Consider the following 13,997-nt stretch of genomic DNA (forward strand, 5'->3'; position numbering starts at 1 on the left):
AAAAATTACCACAGTCTCATTCACCAAGTGAGGACAGAAAATATAAAATGCAACACCATAAATGGTACTATACTCTTATACCAATTTCTCTTTTCAGTAATTTTATGATTGACGTTTCCACTGCTACGATGGATCATCTGTTAGTGTGATTGCAAGAATTAGGAATGTATGGTGTCGAGTCCAGGAACCATTTTGTCATTACTAAGCAGCAGAGCATTACCACTGTCGACCAAGACAAGAGTTTATCAGTCATGTGTACACAGTGTGAGGATATATGAAGATGAAATCTGATCAATGAGGGTTGAGGATATGCGTTGCATGGAGAGAAACAATATGAGAATAATACAATGGAGACGTAATGTTAAACTTAAAACCAGGTTTAGTTCTTGTGATTCCAGAAGAAGATGAAATTTGGACAATATAGAGATATGTGTGTAGAATGTAGACAAATAATATTTGGATGATGAAACTATTGAAATTGTTGAGAAGTTTTGTTACCTTTGCGATACCATTGGAGCACATGGTGGAGCAGGCACCAGTGTGATTGCAAAAGTGAAGAATAGATGATGTTGAAGGAACTTTTGCCATTACTAACCAGCATAGAGTTACCACTGCTGACAAGGCAAGAATCTTTCAGACATGTGTACTCTGTATGATGACGTATGCAAGTAAAACTTGGCCAATGAGGATTGAGGATATGCGTTGCATGGAGAGAAATCATTAAAGACAGGTTTAAATTTCATAAGCTCAGAGGAAGATTAAATTTGGACGATATAGTGTAGAAGAGTATACTTTGATGGTATGGCCATGTTGAAAGAATGGATGAGAATTTATTTTGATTAGGAAATGTAGACCAGTTGAAATAGCAGGTACAGTTCATAGGGGAATGCCAAGGAAAACTTGGGTGGAAGTGATAAAAATGAACATGAGGGTAATATGGATAAATAAATACCTGGCCAGAGATAGATTATTTTGGAAGTCAATTTCTTAAAACCATCTAATGTATGGCAGTATATAAAATGGACGTTAAACTGATGATGATGATGATGATGATGATGATGATGATGATGATGATGATGATGATTTAGTGTAATATATATGTTTATCCTCCCTTATTCACTCTATTGTTGATTCAAATCAGGAGTAGGTAAACTATGTTCTAACCCATTAAAAGAATTTATGCAGCAGCCTGGCAAATGTAACTGTTTACTATTGACCTGAGTTGCATTTGTCTTTCAAAAAAATTGGAATTGATTATTTCAAATATTGTGTTCCTTGGGTATGGTATGAAATGCCCTCTAAATTACGCGCAGAATACAAACTTGTGTCGGGCTTGACTGATAAAGCAGACCCTATTAGATCTGAGACTCTTTGATTTGAACCGTTAAGGGGCAGAAGCCAGTGATAGATGGACTAGCTCAGATCAAGTAATTAAACTGGTTGGTGATCTGTATGTTGAATTCATCTATGTAATACTAGCGAGGGGGACACCCGGCTTTGCCCGAGCATAAAATACGCTTAAATATGATATTTTAATTTGTCCAAATTTCGAATATAACATTATAGTTGTGATTTCAAAAGTAAAAACAAAAAAGTATCTGGGTACCATCAGCTAGAATCAAAACCGAAAGCAAAACTAGCATTCAAAGCTGGTGACGTTACCACTCTACCAACGTGACACGCATATGAACTGATTAAAAATAAACTAAGATGAATGAACAAAATGTATAACGATTTTTTTTCAATTTTGACCCATTTTGGACCCCTTAAAAACTATTTTAACCGGCTAAAGACCCATAAAAGAACGGTCTATAAAAAAATCCAATCATTTAGGAACCCTAGTGCTGCTCTGCGACTTTTAGTTTCAGAAGAGATAGAGTTTGAAAATATGGAAACAGACAGACAGACATAGTAAGTTTTATAAATGAGATTTTGCCTGTCTTTTTACTTAATCTGTATGTTATGCGTTGAAAAAGGCCAAATACAAATTTTGAAGGCCAAACTGCTTCAAAAAAGGCCAAATACAAATTTTGAAGGCCAAACTGCTTCAAAAACGGCCAAATACAAATTTTGAAGGCCAAACTGCTTCAAAAACGGCCAAATACAAATTTTGAAGGCCAAACTGCTTCAAAAACGGCCAAATACAAATTTTGAAGGCCAAACTGCTTCAAAAAAGGCCAAATTGAAATGTGAAATTTTACCACTTTTGAGTATTTATGAGTACTTATAAATTTATCACATTTGGCTCAGTTCTGAATTTAAAATACAGTAGAACCCTGGGATACGTTTTTTTAAGGTTACGATGTGGAATACAATGTTTTTCCAACCCCTAGTTACGGTATTTGCTCCGCCTTACGGTGTTATTTATAATGTTATTTAATTATATATATATATGTATATTATACACTGTATTGTATTTTTTTTACTAATTTTTAATACCGTATCCCTGCGTACGACAAACACTATTTTCATAGAAATGTTTATAAACTCATATTTGCTGTGTGTTATTAGTTTTTCTGTCCAAAATAATTAATTTTTTTATGCTATCCAAAAAAAAAAAAATTTTATTGATGAAATATATTTTTCATTCCATGGTATTTCTACAGATCCTGCTAGTAAATTAACATTTTCAATATCCAGTGTGATTCATAGGAATTTACTTCTTTTTTTTTTTTTTTTACAAGGTGGTCACCACTTATCAAGGCCCGGAAACCACTCATGGATAAGGGTTATTGTAAGTACAGTACGTTAGTGTAGATATTTTAGAGTGTCAACTTAGGGGGGGGGGCGGTTCATCAGGAATTTTTTTACGTTGGACTTGAAGACATCCAAGTTGTAGTCAGAAGGGAAGCAGGCAGACGGAACAGAGTTCCACAGGCGTGCAGTTCTAAGAAAGAAGCTTTGTTCATGGAATCTAGGTTTTGATTTAGGCATAGATAAAGAGTGGGGAAAGTTTTTGACAGTGGATTCAGCTAGACGGGTGTTTTTTGTAAAAGATTGGTGAAAGAAGGTTATAAAAATATGGTTGCCAACGGTCAACACGTGGTGCATCACGATGAAGACGCTAAGATAATCGTGAGAAAAATAGCATGTAATACTACACCAAATTCCTGGGATTAGTCTCTCATCCCATTCAACCCTCTTCTCATAACAAGTGGATAGAATAGAATGAAGGAGGTTAAGCTGGGAAGTCACAGGTAGCGTTACATATTTCTTTTCTTGGTGCCTTCACTTCTATGCCCCACATATAGACCATTGGCTATTATATTTTTATAACCTTCTTCGTAGCTGGAACATTCAGATAAATCGATGACTCGAGTCAAGTCGAGATAACAGTGGTCAAGTGGTTAATGACACGGACTGACAACCTGAGTGTTCCAAGTTCAAATCCAATTCATTCCACAAAAATCACTTTCACTAAGGATGTTGGCAACCTTTATGTGGTCCCTCCCGTAAATACCTGATGTCTTTCTTGAAAGAATTCTGATTAAAAAATATCAGGGAAACCAATGCCAACAGCAGAATATTCGGGTCCAGATGATGATGATGATGATGATGACTCAGTATAGGTGACACTCAAAATACAATTGTAAATTACTTAGGATTTCTACCTGAGCATGGCTGACAGAACGAGAGCATGCTACCTCTGAAATTCCTAAATTCGACAAGATACACCTGAATAAGGTCGTAGGTTACATCGATCAAAACGTTGTGAAAATAACAATCAAGATGAGAACAGTAGTCCAAAGAATCCAAGAAATAGATTTCATTTGTGCCACAAGCCAAGTACTTGTATATATATATATATATATATATATATATATATATATATATATATATATATACAAGTGTAACCACATACAAAAATAAACAAACTAAAAACAAAAAGAAACAAAATGTACCAAAAATTAAATAAAAAATTATAAACAAAAAATAGAACCCCTCCCCTTGATCGTGCCCCTCACATACCCGCTGCACTTTCCGTTGAGCATCCGCGATAATTCTCACTTACCTCATAGACATCGTCAGACGTTGGTTTAGATTTAGCACCAAGGGAAGAGCTTTTGCATCCGTGACTCAGCTTCTCTCCTGAATGCTCCCCTCGATCAGGTCTGGCGGGCAAAGTTCGGGAGACCTTCTCTGAATCTGTCTTCACAGTCACAGAGCCCCCTGAAGATTGGGAATGGGTTGATTGGCGGGAGCAACCAACATGCCTCTGTTCATCGGCACTTTTGTAGTTGGGGTTAGCATCCTCTCTGTCACGTGCACTTCCGTGATCGTTGTACCTTATAATAGAGATAGACACCACGGCTGTAATCGGCACTGACACTGTCACCGACACGAGCACAATCACAATTACTAAATAAAGTTGAATCTTATCATCAGGCAATATATTAACAGCGTTTAAAATCTCCGACGACTTGTTACTTACGGTCAGCTTGAGGAACATTGTTGTGGTCGCTGAAAGGGCTGGCGTTCCGCTATCTTTGACCATGAATTCTAAATCATACGGTCCGGCATCCTGCTGATTGACCACCCGTGTAAACGACAACAAGCCACTATATTGGTTAACTGTGAACAGCTGTTTATTATTGCCTGCTATAAGGTTATATTTTAAAAAAGCATTTTCCTGGCTGTCCGTGTCAGCCGCCTTCAGGACTGTTATATTTTTTGTTCGATGCGGATAATAAACAACATCCATCGAGTACGGATTCACGCTAGGGAAAGTAAAATAAGGAGCATTGTCGTTTTCATCCCTAACCTCGACTATCACGTTCACTGAGTTATTTAGGGGTGGACTTCCGTTATCCTTAACCAAAACTCGAAACTTATAAATAGCTTGGAATTCATGGTCCAGGGATATTACCGTCGTAATCTGTCCATTTTCTGAAATCTGGAATGGTAAGAACTGTTGGTTGTTGTGTGTTACTATGGAATATGTTAGTTTGCCACCAAATCCAAGATCAGGATCCGTGGCATTGATAAAACCTACCGGATAAGTTTGCCTCTGGTTCTCACGGATTGAAAATTTGAACGTCTCTTTTGAGAATTGTGGACGCACGTCATTGGCGTCATCTACCGCGATAGAAAACCTGCTCTCACTATGGAGAGGTGGCGACCCCTTATCCTGACACACAATCGAAATATCATGGTGGTCTTCTGTCTCACGGTCAAGCTTGCTTTTAACAATTATCTTGTACTTTTTCTCGCCCAAACTGACCAATTTATATTTCTCATGCTGAAGATCGCAGTTGACCTCCCCATTTTGCCCTTTATCTGAGTCTATAACTTTTACGTAAGCGAAGAAACTGCCAACCTCAACGTCCTCAGTAATAGTAGCCGACTCAGAGACAAAGTTGACAAATATGCTTGGTGCCTTGTTTTGTGTGTCGAGTACATTGACCAGAACGACGGTCAGACCTGTTAAGGGTGAAGCTCCACTGTCAATAGCTGTTACAAATAACGTATATACCGTGATAATATTTGAAGGCAGTTTCTTCCGCAAAAAAATTTCCCCTGTTACCTCGTCAAGTTCAAAATGAGATCTAACGTCCTTTGACGTCTGTGAACTAAATTGGTATGATATATGACCATTTTTGCCGGCATCTAAGTCCGTTGCAGAGACAACCACAATTGGTACGTCTGCCTGTTCATTATTCTTGATCGATATGTTATATACATTTGTGGTAAATATGGGGGGGTTATCATTAAGGTCCGTAACTGTAATATGAACGTCTAAAATGCTCTGTTTTTGCGGTATCCCTCCGTCTTTAGCGATTACCTGTATCATATAAGAATCTTTAACTTCGCGATCTAGTTTTTCTTCGACTGATATACTCAGCTCAGGGGTACCAAATGGAATGCTGTGAATTGACAATGAGAACGGCTCATTGTTATTTCTTTTGAGTTCATAAGTTATTTTTGAATTTAAGGCCCCGACATCTCTGTCGATGGCATTGGGGATGGATTTTCTGAGCCCCTTGCTGACTCCCTCAGAAAACTGGATATTAATTTGCTCCTCAGGGAATTCCGGTTCATTGTCGTTAACATCCTTAATGATCACCTTGATGTTGACAATGCGCATATAAGACTTGGCCTTCCGGACGGCCACATCCACCAACTTATAACACTCCATGTTCCGTTTACAAATCGACTCAGCATCTAATATTTGGGCGGTGTACAGTCTCCCTTTCTGCTTTGAGACTCTGAACAACTGCGAACTGCTTGTGGCGTTCTGTTGAAGGAGGGTGAACGTAATGAGGTTATGGTTACGCAGAGAGATTCTGTCAAGCAAGTGTGTGTCAGCAGAGATATCTCCAATGAAGGTACCAGGGCTCTTCCCTTCCTGGATGGTGTAGGTGAGATCGACCCCAAGACAGCCGTGGATGATGGACAGGAGCAGTACGTACCCTGGTACCAACATATTCACATTTGCTATTTAGTGTACGGCCTAAGATCAAATGCTGCTTTGTTCTGATCGTGTATGGACTCAGTTTCTTCCTAAAAAGATAAAAAGACAAAAACAGTTTTGGTGAGAAATTTGGAGAGAAAAGAAAAAGAATCAGTAAAAATAAATACATAAATAATATATATATATATATATATATATATATGTGTGTGTGTGTGTGTGTGTGTGTGTGTGTGTGTGTGTGTGTGTATTGGTGTTGGGACGATTAATTGGAATCAGAATCAGGAATCGGAAAAATCAGAGCTTTTTGAGGTATCGATATCAGTATCAGAAAAATTTGAGCCTATTTTCCGATGCCAAAACCGATTCCTTAAATTATCTTTTTTTTATTTGATTTTGGTTTAAGAAACATTTTCCATTGCTTGTAGTAATAATAAAATAATAAATATTTATTGATTTAAACTTCCAGTAAGACTAAGATCTCCAGATCACACCCTCACAAATGTGTTTTTACGTTTGAGAAAATGTAAGCACATTTAAGATATGTTTTTTTATGGTAATCGAGACAAAATAACATTTTATAGTTAAATTTTAAAGATTTATAAAGAATCGGAATTGGTAATGGTATCGGAATCAGGAAAAATATTGGAAACGTCCCATCACTAATATATAAATGTGTGAATTGTGTGTATTTGTACAGCATTTTTTCATTTAAACAAATATTATAAAAGAGAACCCAAAGCTTCTATTTGATTATACCTTTTTTATTTTTTCTGTTTTTCTTATTTTTTTGTATATGAAATCGAAAGTCTCTTAAGTATTTCATGAAACATTTTTACAGCCTGCATCTTCAGCAAGAGGAATGAAACACTGGAAAGCAAGGGGAAAAGTTTTTAGTAGCAGCTTAATATCGGGAGTAGGGTGCTAAAGCCGGTAGGGGGGGGAGCACACGCGAGCTAAGTGCTGGGGCAGTAACTGGGTTGTGCTAGGGAGAAGGATTGTTTGGGAATTATGATAAGCATTTTAAGATGTTTGTGCTTGCGTTAAAAGTGACAGCGTTAATTGAAGCTTTAAAAATTTATATAGATAGTACCAAGTATTTTCATTTTTTTTTTTACATTTGTTTCGTAGTGTATTATCTCTAGTACAATCTTCCAACATCTAAAAAAAAAACCATAATTATCTCCCCTTCGAAAATCAGACAAATTTTCGTCCAAAGTTCAGAGGTAAAAATTTTATTACATTTCTGAGTTTTTGAGATGAGGATTTATTATTTGTATTGTAGTAATTCTTCAGACTACTGTTCTCATCTGGAGTCTCATTTTCACAACGTTTCGGTCGATGTAACCTACAACCTTCTTCAGGTATATCTTGTTGAACTTGGGGATTTTTCTGCCGAACTTGAGAATCTGCATTATTTAATTCATAGTAGTAGTATGTTCTCGTTTTGTCAACCACGACTGTGTAGAAATACTAATTAATTCACAATTGCATGTTGATGGCACTCACACTGAGGATTGGACCTTCAAAAGAGTGTCACTTAACTAAATTTTACCAAGTATCTTATCCTCTATGCCATGAATTCAAAATAGCGTGCAGCTCCCTGAGTTCAGCAGAAACATTCCCGAGTTCAGCATAAAGATTCACAAGTTCGATAAGGTACACCTGAAGGAGGTCGGAGGTTACATCAATTGAAACGTTGTGAAAATCACACTCAAGATGGGAACAGTAGTTTGAAGAAACCAAATAATATAACATGTTTTTTTCTTTGGTTTTCAGTGTTTTTTTACTGAATTTTTGTGCTATAACAATGCCTTTGTTACCCACATTAGAGCTTTACCAGAAACGATGTCTAAATGAACCCTGAGCACATGAGTTTACCCATACAACATGAACGAGCAGAATTGAATGCTACCATTATATCAATTGGCATAGCCCCTATGGGCCATGCATTCTTCCACTAAAAATTAAAAAAGAAATGATCCTAACTTCTAAAGTTAATACTAACCGGCATTTTTGTGGGGCCACAAATACGAAAATGTTATGATCTGCTTTTCTTGCAATTTCAAGTACTGGTTCGCATCTTAAAGTATGGTTGGCACACACAGTGCATCTGCAATTATCATTTGAAAGCTGTAACATTCTTATAAAACGTGAAATACTTGTAGATTAAGTTAGCTAAAATAAGATTAAATTAGGTTATGTTAGATTAAATTAGATTAAATTAAGTTAAATTAGATTAAATTATGTTAAATTAGATCAAATTTGGTTAAATTAGATTAAATTAGTTTAAATTAGGTTAAATTAGATTAAATTAGGTTAAATTAGATTAAATTAGATGAAATGGGATTCAATTACATAAAATTTGGTTCAATTAGGTCAAATTAGATTTAATTAGGTTAAATTAGGTTAAATTAGATTAAATTAGGGAAAATTAGGTTAATTTGAATTAAATTAGGTTAAATTAGATTAAATTAGATTAAATTAGATAAAATGTTGTTAAATAAGGTTAAATTAGATTACATTAGGTTAAATTAGATTACATTAGGTTACATTAGATTAAATTAGATTAAATTAGATTAAATTAAAAAAAATAGGTTAAATTAAATTAAATTAGATTAAATTAGGTTAGATTATATAAAATTTTGTTAAATTAGATTAAATTAGGTTAAATTAGATTAAATTAGATTGAATTTGGTTTAATTAAGTTAAATTAGATTAACTTAGGCTAAATTAGGTTAAATTAGAAAAGAATTAGGTTAAATTAGATTAAATTATATTAAATTAGATAAAATGAGATAAAATTAGATAAAATTTTGTTAAATGAGAATAAATTAGGTTAAATTAAATTACATTAGGTTAAATTCAATTAAATTAGATTAAATTATGTTAAATTAGATTAAATTTATTAAATAAAATTAAATTATATTAAATGAAATGAAATTAGGTGAAATTAGATTAAATAAGATTAAATTAGATATAATTTGGTTAAATTAGGTTAAATTAGATTAAATTAGGATAAATTAGATTACATTAGGTTACCTTAGATTAAATTAGATTAAATTAGATTAAATTAAGTTAAATTAGATTAAATTAGCTTAAATTAGATTAAATAAGATTAAACTAGGTAAAATTAGATAAAATCAGGTTGAATTAGATTAAATCAAGTAAAATTAGGTTAAATAATATTAAATTAGGTTAAATAAGATTAAATTAGTTTAAATTAGATTAAATTAGATTAAACTAGGTTAAATTAGGTTAAATTAGGTTAAATTAGATTAACTTGGGTTAATTTAGTTTGAATTAGATTAAATAAGATTAAATTAGGTTAAATTAGATGAAATAAGTTTAAATTAGATTAAATTAGGTAAAAATAGGTCAAATTAGATTACATTAGATTAAATCAGGTTAAATTAGATTAAATTAAGTTAATTTATCTAACTTAACTTAATTAAATCTTATTTAATCTAATTCAACCTAAATTAACCTAATCTAATCTAATTCAATCTTATTTAATCTTATTTAATCTAATTGAATCTAATTTAGGTTAAATTAGATTAAATTAGATTAAATCAGGATTAAATTAGATTAAATTAGATTTAATTAGATTAAATTAGGTTAAATTAGATTTAATTATGGTTAAATTAGATTAAATTACATTAAATTATGTTTTATTTGATTAAATTAGGTTAAATTTGATTAAATTAGATTAAATTAGGTTAAATTAGATTAAATTAGATTAAATAAGATAAAATTAGGTTTAATTAGATGAAATTTGGTTAAATTAGATTAAATTAGGTTAAATTAGGTGGAATTAGATTAAATTAGTTTAAATTAGATTAAATCAGGTTAAATTAGATTAAATTAGGTTTAATTGGATTAAATTAGATTAAATGAGGTTAAATTAGATAAAATTAGATGAAATAAAATTAAATTAGATTAAATTAGGTTGAATTAGATTAAATTGGGTTAAATTAGATTAAATTAGGTTAAATTGGAGTAGATTAGATGAAATTAGATTAAATTGGGTAAAATTAGATTAAATTAGGTTAAATTAGATTAAATTAGGTTAAATTAGATTAAATTAGGTTAAATTAGATTAAATTCGATTAAACTAGGTTTAATTACATTAAATTAGATTAAATTGGGTTAAATTAGATTAGATTAAATTACATTAGGCAAAATTAGATTAAATTAGATTAAATCAGGTTTAATTAGATAAAATTTGATTAAATTAGATTAAATTAAATTAAATTATAATAAATTAACTTAAATTAGGTTAAATTGAGTTAAATTAGATTAAATAAGGTTAAATTAGATTAAATTAGATTAAATTAGGTTGAATTAGATTAAATTAGATTTAATTGGGTTAAATTAGATTAAATTAAATTTAATAAGTTTAAATTAGATTAAATTAGATTAAATTGAATTAAATTAGATTAAATTAGATTAAATTAGGTTGAATTAGATTAAATTAGATTTAATTGGGTTAAATTAGATTAAATTAAATTTAATAAGTTTAAATTAGATTAAATTAGATTAAATTGAATTAAATTAGAATAAATTAGATTAAATGTTGTGGAGACGCCTACTAATTAACATAGGTGGGTGAGTAAGATATATAAAGGTATCAATCACCAATACCGGGAGAGTCCGGCAACGACCGTCAAATAGGCAAGACACTTATGCTGCCTCCAGTAAGACATGCAACACGCCACCTGCTGGAATATCTCCAACTAAAGTATATCTGAAGACATGTAAATATGTATATAACTTCTCTTCCTAATATATTATTGTTATACCTTTACTTTCCGTGTTCTTGTTAATTATTTGTGCAGACACAATGGTGGCAACAGGAATTCGAAAAAAGACTTACGCGGGACAAAATCCACTATTAAAATGCAACAGCGGCGTCGAGAATTCGGAAAAAGATTTATGCAGGATAAAATCCACTATTAAAACGCAATAGTTGCGTCGAGAATTCAAAAAAAGATGTACGCAGGATAAAATTCACTAGTAAACACAACAGTGGCCTCGAGAATTCGGAAAAAGACTTACGCGGGAAAATCCACTACTTAACTTAATAGTGGTGTACAAAAAATACGTACTCGACGAAAAAAATATCTACTGTTGAACACATCAGTAGCATCGAGGATTTTGAAAAAGATTTACTCGAGAAATCACTGTAGACACAGTGACAGTATTCGAAAAATAGTTTATGCGGAAAGTTATCACGGTCAAAAAAAAAAAAAAAAAAAAGAAAAGAAAAACAAACGAAAGTAACTTCAAAATTGTTGAACGAGATATTCGAACACTGAATACTTGATAGCAAAATACCAATAACCATTTCAAAGTAACTACGGAAGTCAAAGAAAAAAAAAGGTGTTTTCGCTAGTACACCGTGAACAAATTTATGCAAATTGTCTTGAAGGAGAAAAGTGATTTTTTTTTTCAGTTGTACCAAGAAAGGATTTTTTTTCTTGTACGTAATCAAAACTTAACGTATTAAGAGAAAAAAATAAAATACATTTTTTCTTATCCCTCAATAGAAAAAGGGAAAAAGAAAGGTTCAACGCAAAAGATAAAATATCGATAGAATTCAGTTGACACAAAAGAAAAGAAAAAAAAGCGAAGCTAAAAAGCGGTTGTTCGTAGTTATTGTAAAAAGTGAATTAGTAAATTAGATTGATTTTTCTAATCTTTGAAATAAAAAAAAACAAGATGAAGGAATTTGCTAAAATAATGACACAGTTCATGCAGAATCAGCAGATCTTACAAAAAGAACAGCAAGTGCTACATGCAGAAAGAGACGAAAGACAAAATGAACGACTCATAAAATGCCTAGAAAGGCAGGAAGAAAGGTTCGCGCAGATTCAACTTGAACAGAAAGAACTGTTAGAAAGATTAACAGCTAATTCCATACAAGAAAGTAATACAACCTTCTCCAACACAACAGTTGTTAACAGCATAGATGTGTTCACATACGTACCGGAAGAGGATAAAACTTTTGATGCATACTTCAAGAGATATGAAGATATTTTCGAAACAGACTGCGAAAACTGGCCAAATGGAAAGAAAGTAAGTTTATTACTTTGAAAGCTTGGTACCAGTGAATATTGCAAATTTGTTGATTTCATATTGCCAAGGAGAACGAATCAGTTAGATTTTGCTGAGGCTGTAAAGCTTCTTAAGGAGTTATTCGGACCGAACATGTCTTTTTTCCACAAGAGATGGTCATGTATGAATCTTAAGAAAACTGATGAGCAGGACTACCTGACATACACGTCAGTAGTAAACAAAAACTATGACAACTTCAAATTATCGGAACTCACGGTGGACGATTTCAAATGCTTTGCACAGGGTCTAGTATCCACAAAAAATTCAGAGAGCCGAAGACGTGTTCTCTCAAAATTAGAGACAGAACAAGGCCTGACATTGCAGAAATTAGCAGAAGATTTCCAAAGGGCAGTATCACTAAAAAAAGATTCCAGGGATATAGAAGAAGCAGGAGTGGCGTACATTAGGAAGATTAAAAAACCTCTCAGAAACTCAGGACAAAGAAATCTTGAGACTAGTCAAAATTCAAAAAAATACCCAAATTATAAATACTTAAATTATAATAACTACAGAAAACGCAATTACGATAATAGTCAATATAATAACTACAGAAAACGAAATTACGATAATAATCAATATAATAACTACAGAAAACGAAATTACGATAATAATGAAAGGAATTATAAAAAGACAGTATCAGGTAATAATTGCTGAAGATGTGATGAAAAACATTTGGAAAAGGATTGTCCTTACAAAAATATCAGGTGCTACAATTGCGATAAAGTTGGACATAAGAGTGTTTGCTGCAGAACAAAAAATAGAGTGCACCAAATGACAACAAATGACAAAGGGAAAAATAATTTACGAAAATATGTATCAGTAAATATTTTCGACAAACAAGTGAAATTTCAGCTAGACTCTGGATCGGATTTGTCGTTAATAAACGTCAACACTTGGAAAAAGCTGGGTAAACCGACTCTTCAAAAGTCAAGTAAAGGTGCACGAACAGTGACAAGAGACGAAATAAAATTCGAAGGAGAGGTTATCCTGCCCATTAATTTAAATGGCACGACGAAGAAATTGAAAATCTTCGTAATTAAAGAAAGCAAGAACTTATTGGGAATTGACTTGATTGAAAAATTTAATCTTTCGAATAAACCAATGAACGCTTTTTTGTAGAAAAAGAACCAGTTGCACCCCAACATCAGAAAATATTAAAAACGACCTAAAAAAAGAAATTCCCAGAAATATTTACTACTGGACTGAGAAGATGCAATTAATTTAAGGCTTTGTTCGAGCTAAAAAAGGATGCAACACCGGTGTTTAAGAAAAAATGGAACGTACCGTTCGCCGGTTTAGACAAAATAAATAGTGAGCTAGATAGACTCGAAAAAAACAGGCATCCTATCGAAAATCGAAAGTAGTGTCTGGGCAGCTCCTACGGTGTACGTAAAAAAAAAAGTCGGAACAAATTCGAGTCTGTGCAGACTTTTCTACGGGCCTAAACGATGAATTAAAAGACCCCCACTAC

General features: G+C 32.7%; 1 protein-coding gene across 4 annotated transcripts in view; it reads right to left on the reverse strand.

Moving 5' to 3' along the window:
* The window catches only part of LOC145241974 (protocadherin gamma-A11-like), a 412,318-nt gene that overhangs the window by 249,803 nt on the left and 148,518 nt on the right, over nt 1-13,997 (reverse strand). For all 4 annotated transcript variants that reach the window (XM_080104846.1, XM_080104844.1, XM_080104845.1 and 1 more), the window contains exon 3: nt 4,013-6,501. In XM_080104846.1, coding sequence (XP_079960972.1) covers nt 4,013-6,424 — 2,412 coding nt within the window. In that variant the 5' untranslated portion in view covers nt 6,425-6,501. The remainder of the gene's footprint in view (nt 1-4,012; nt 6,502-13,997) is intronic.

Source organism: Euprymna scolopes, chromosome 21 (assembly GCF_053919585.1).
Source record: "Euprymna scolopes isolate OS-2025 chromosome 21, ASM5391958v1, whole genome shotgun sequence".
Taxonomy (NCBI): domain Eukaryota; kingdom Metazoa; phylum Mollusca; class Cephalopoda; order Sepiida; family Sepiolidae; genus Euprymna; species Euprymna scolopes.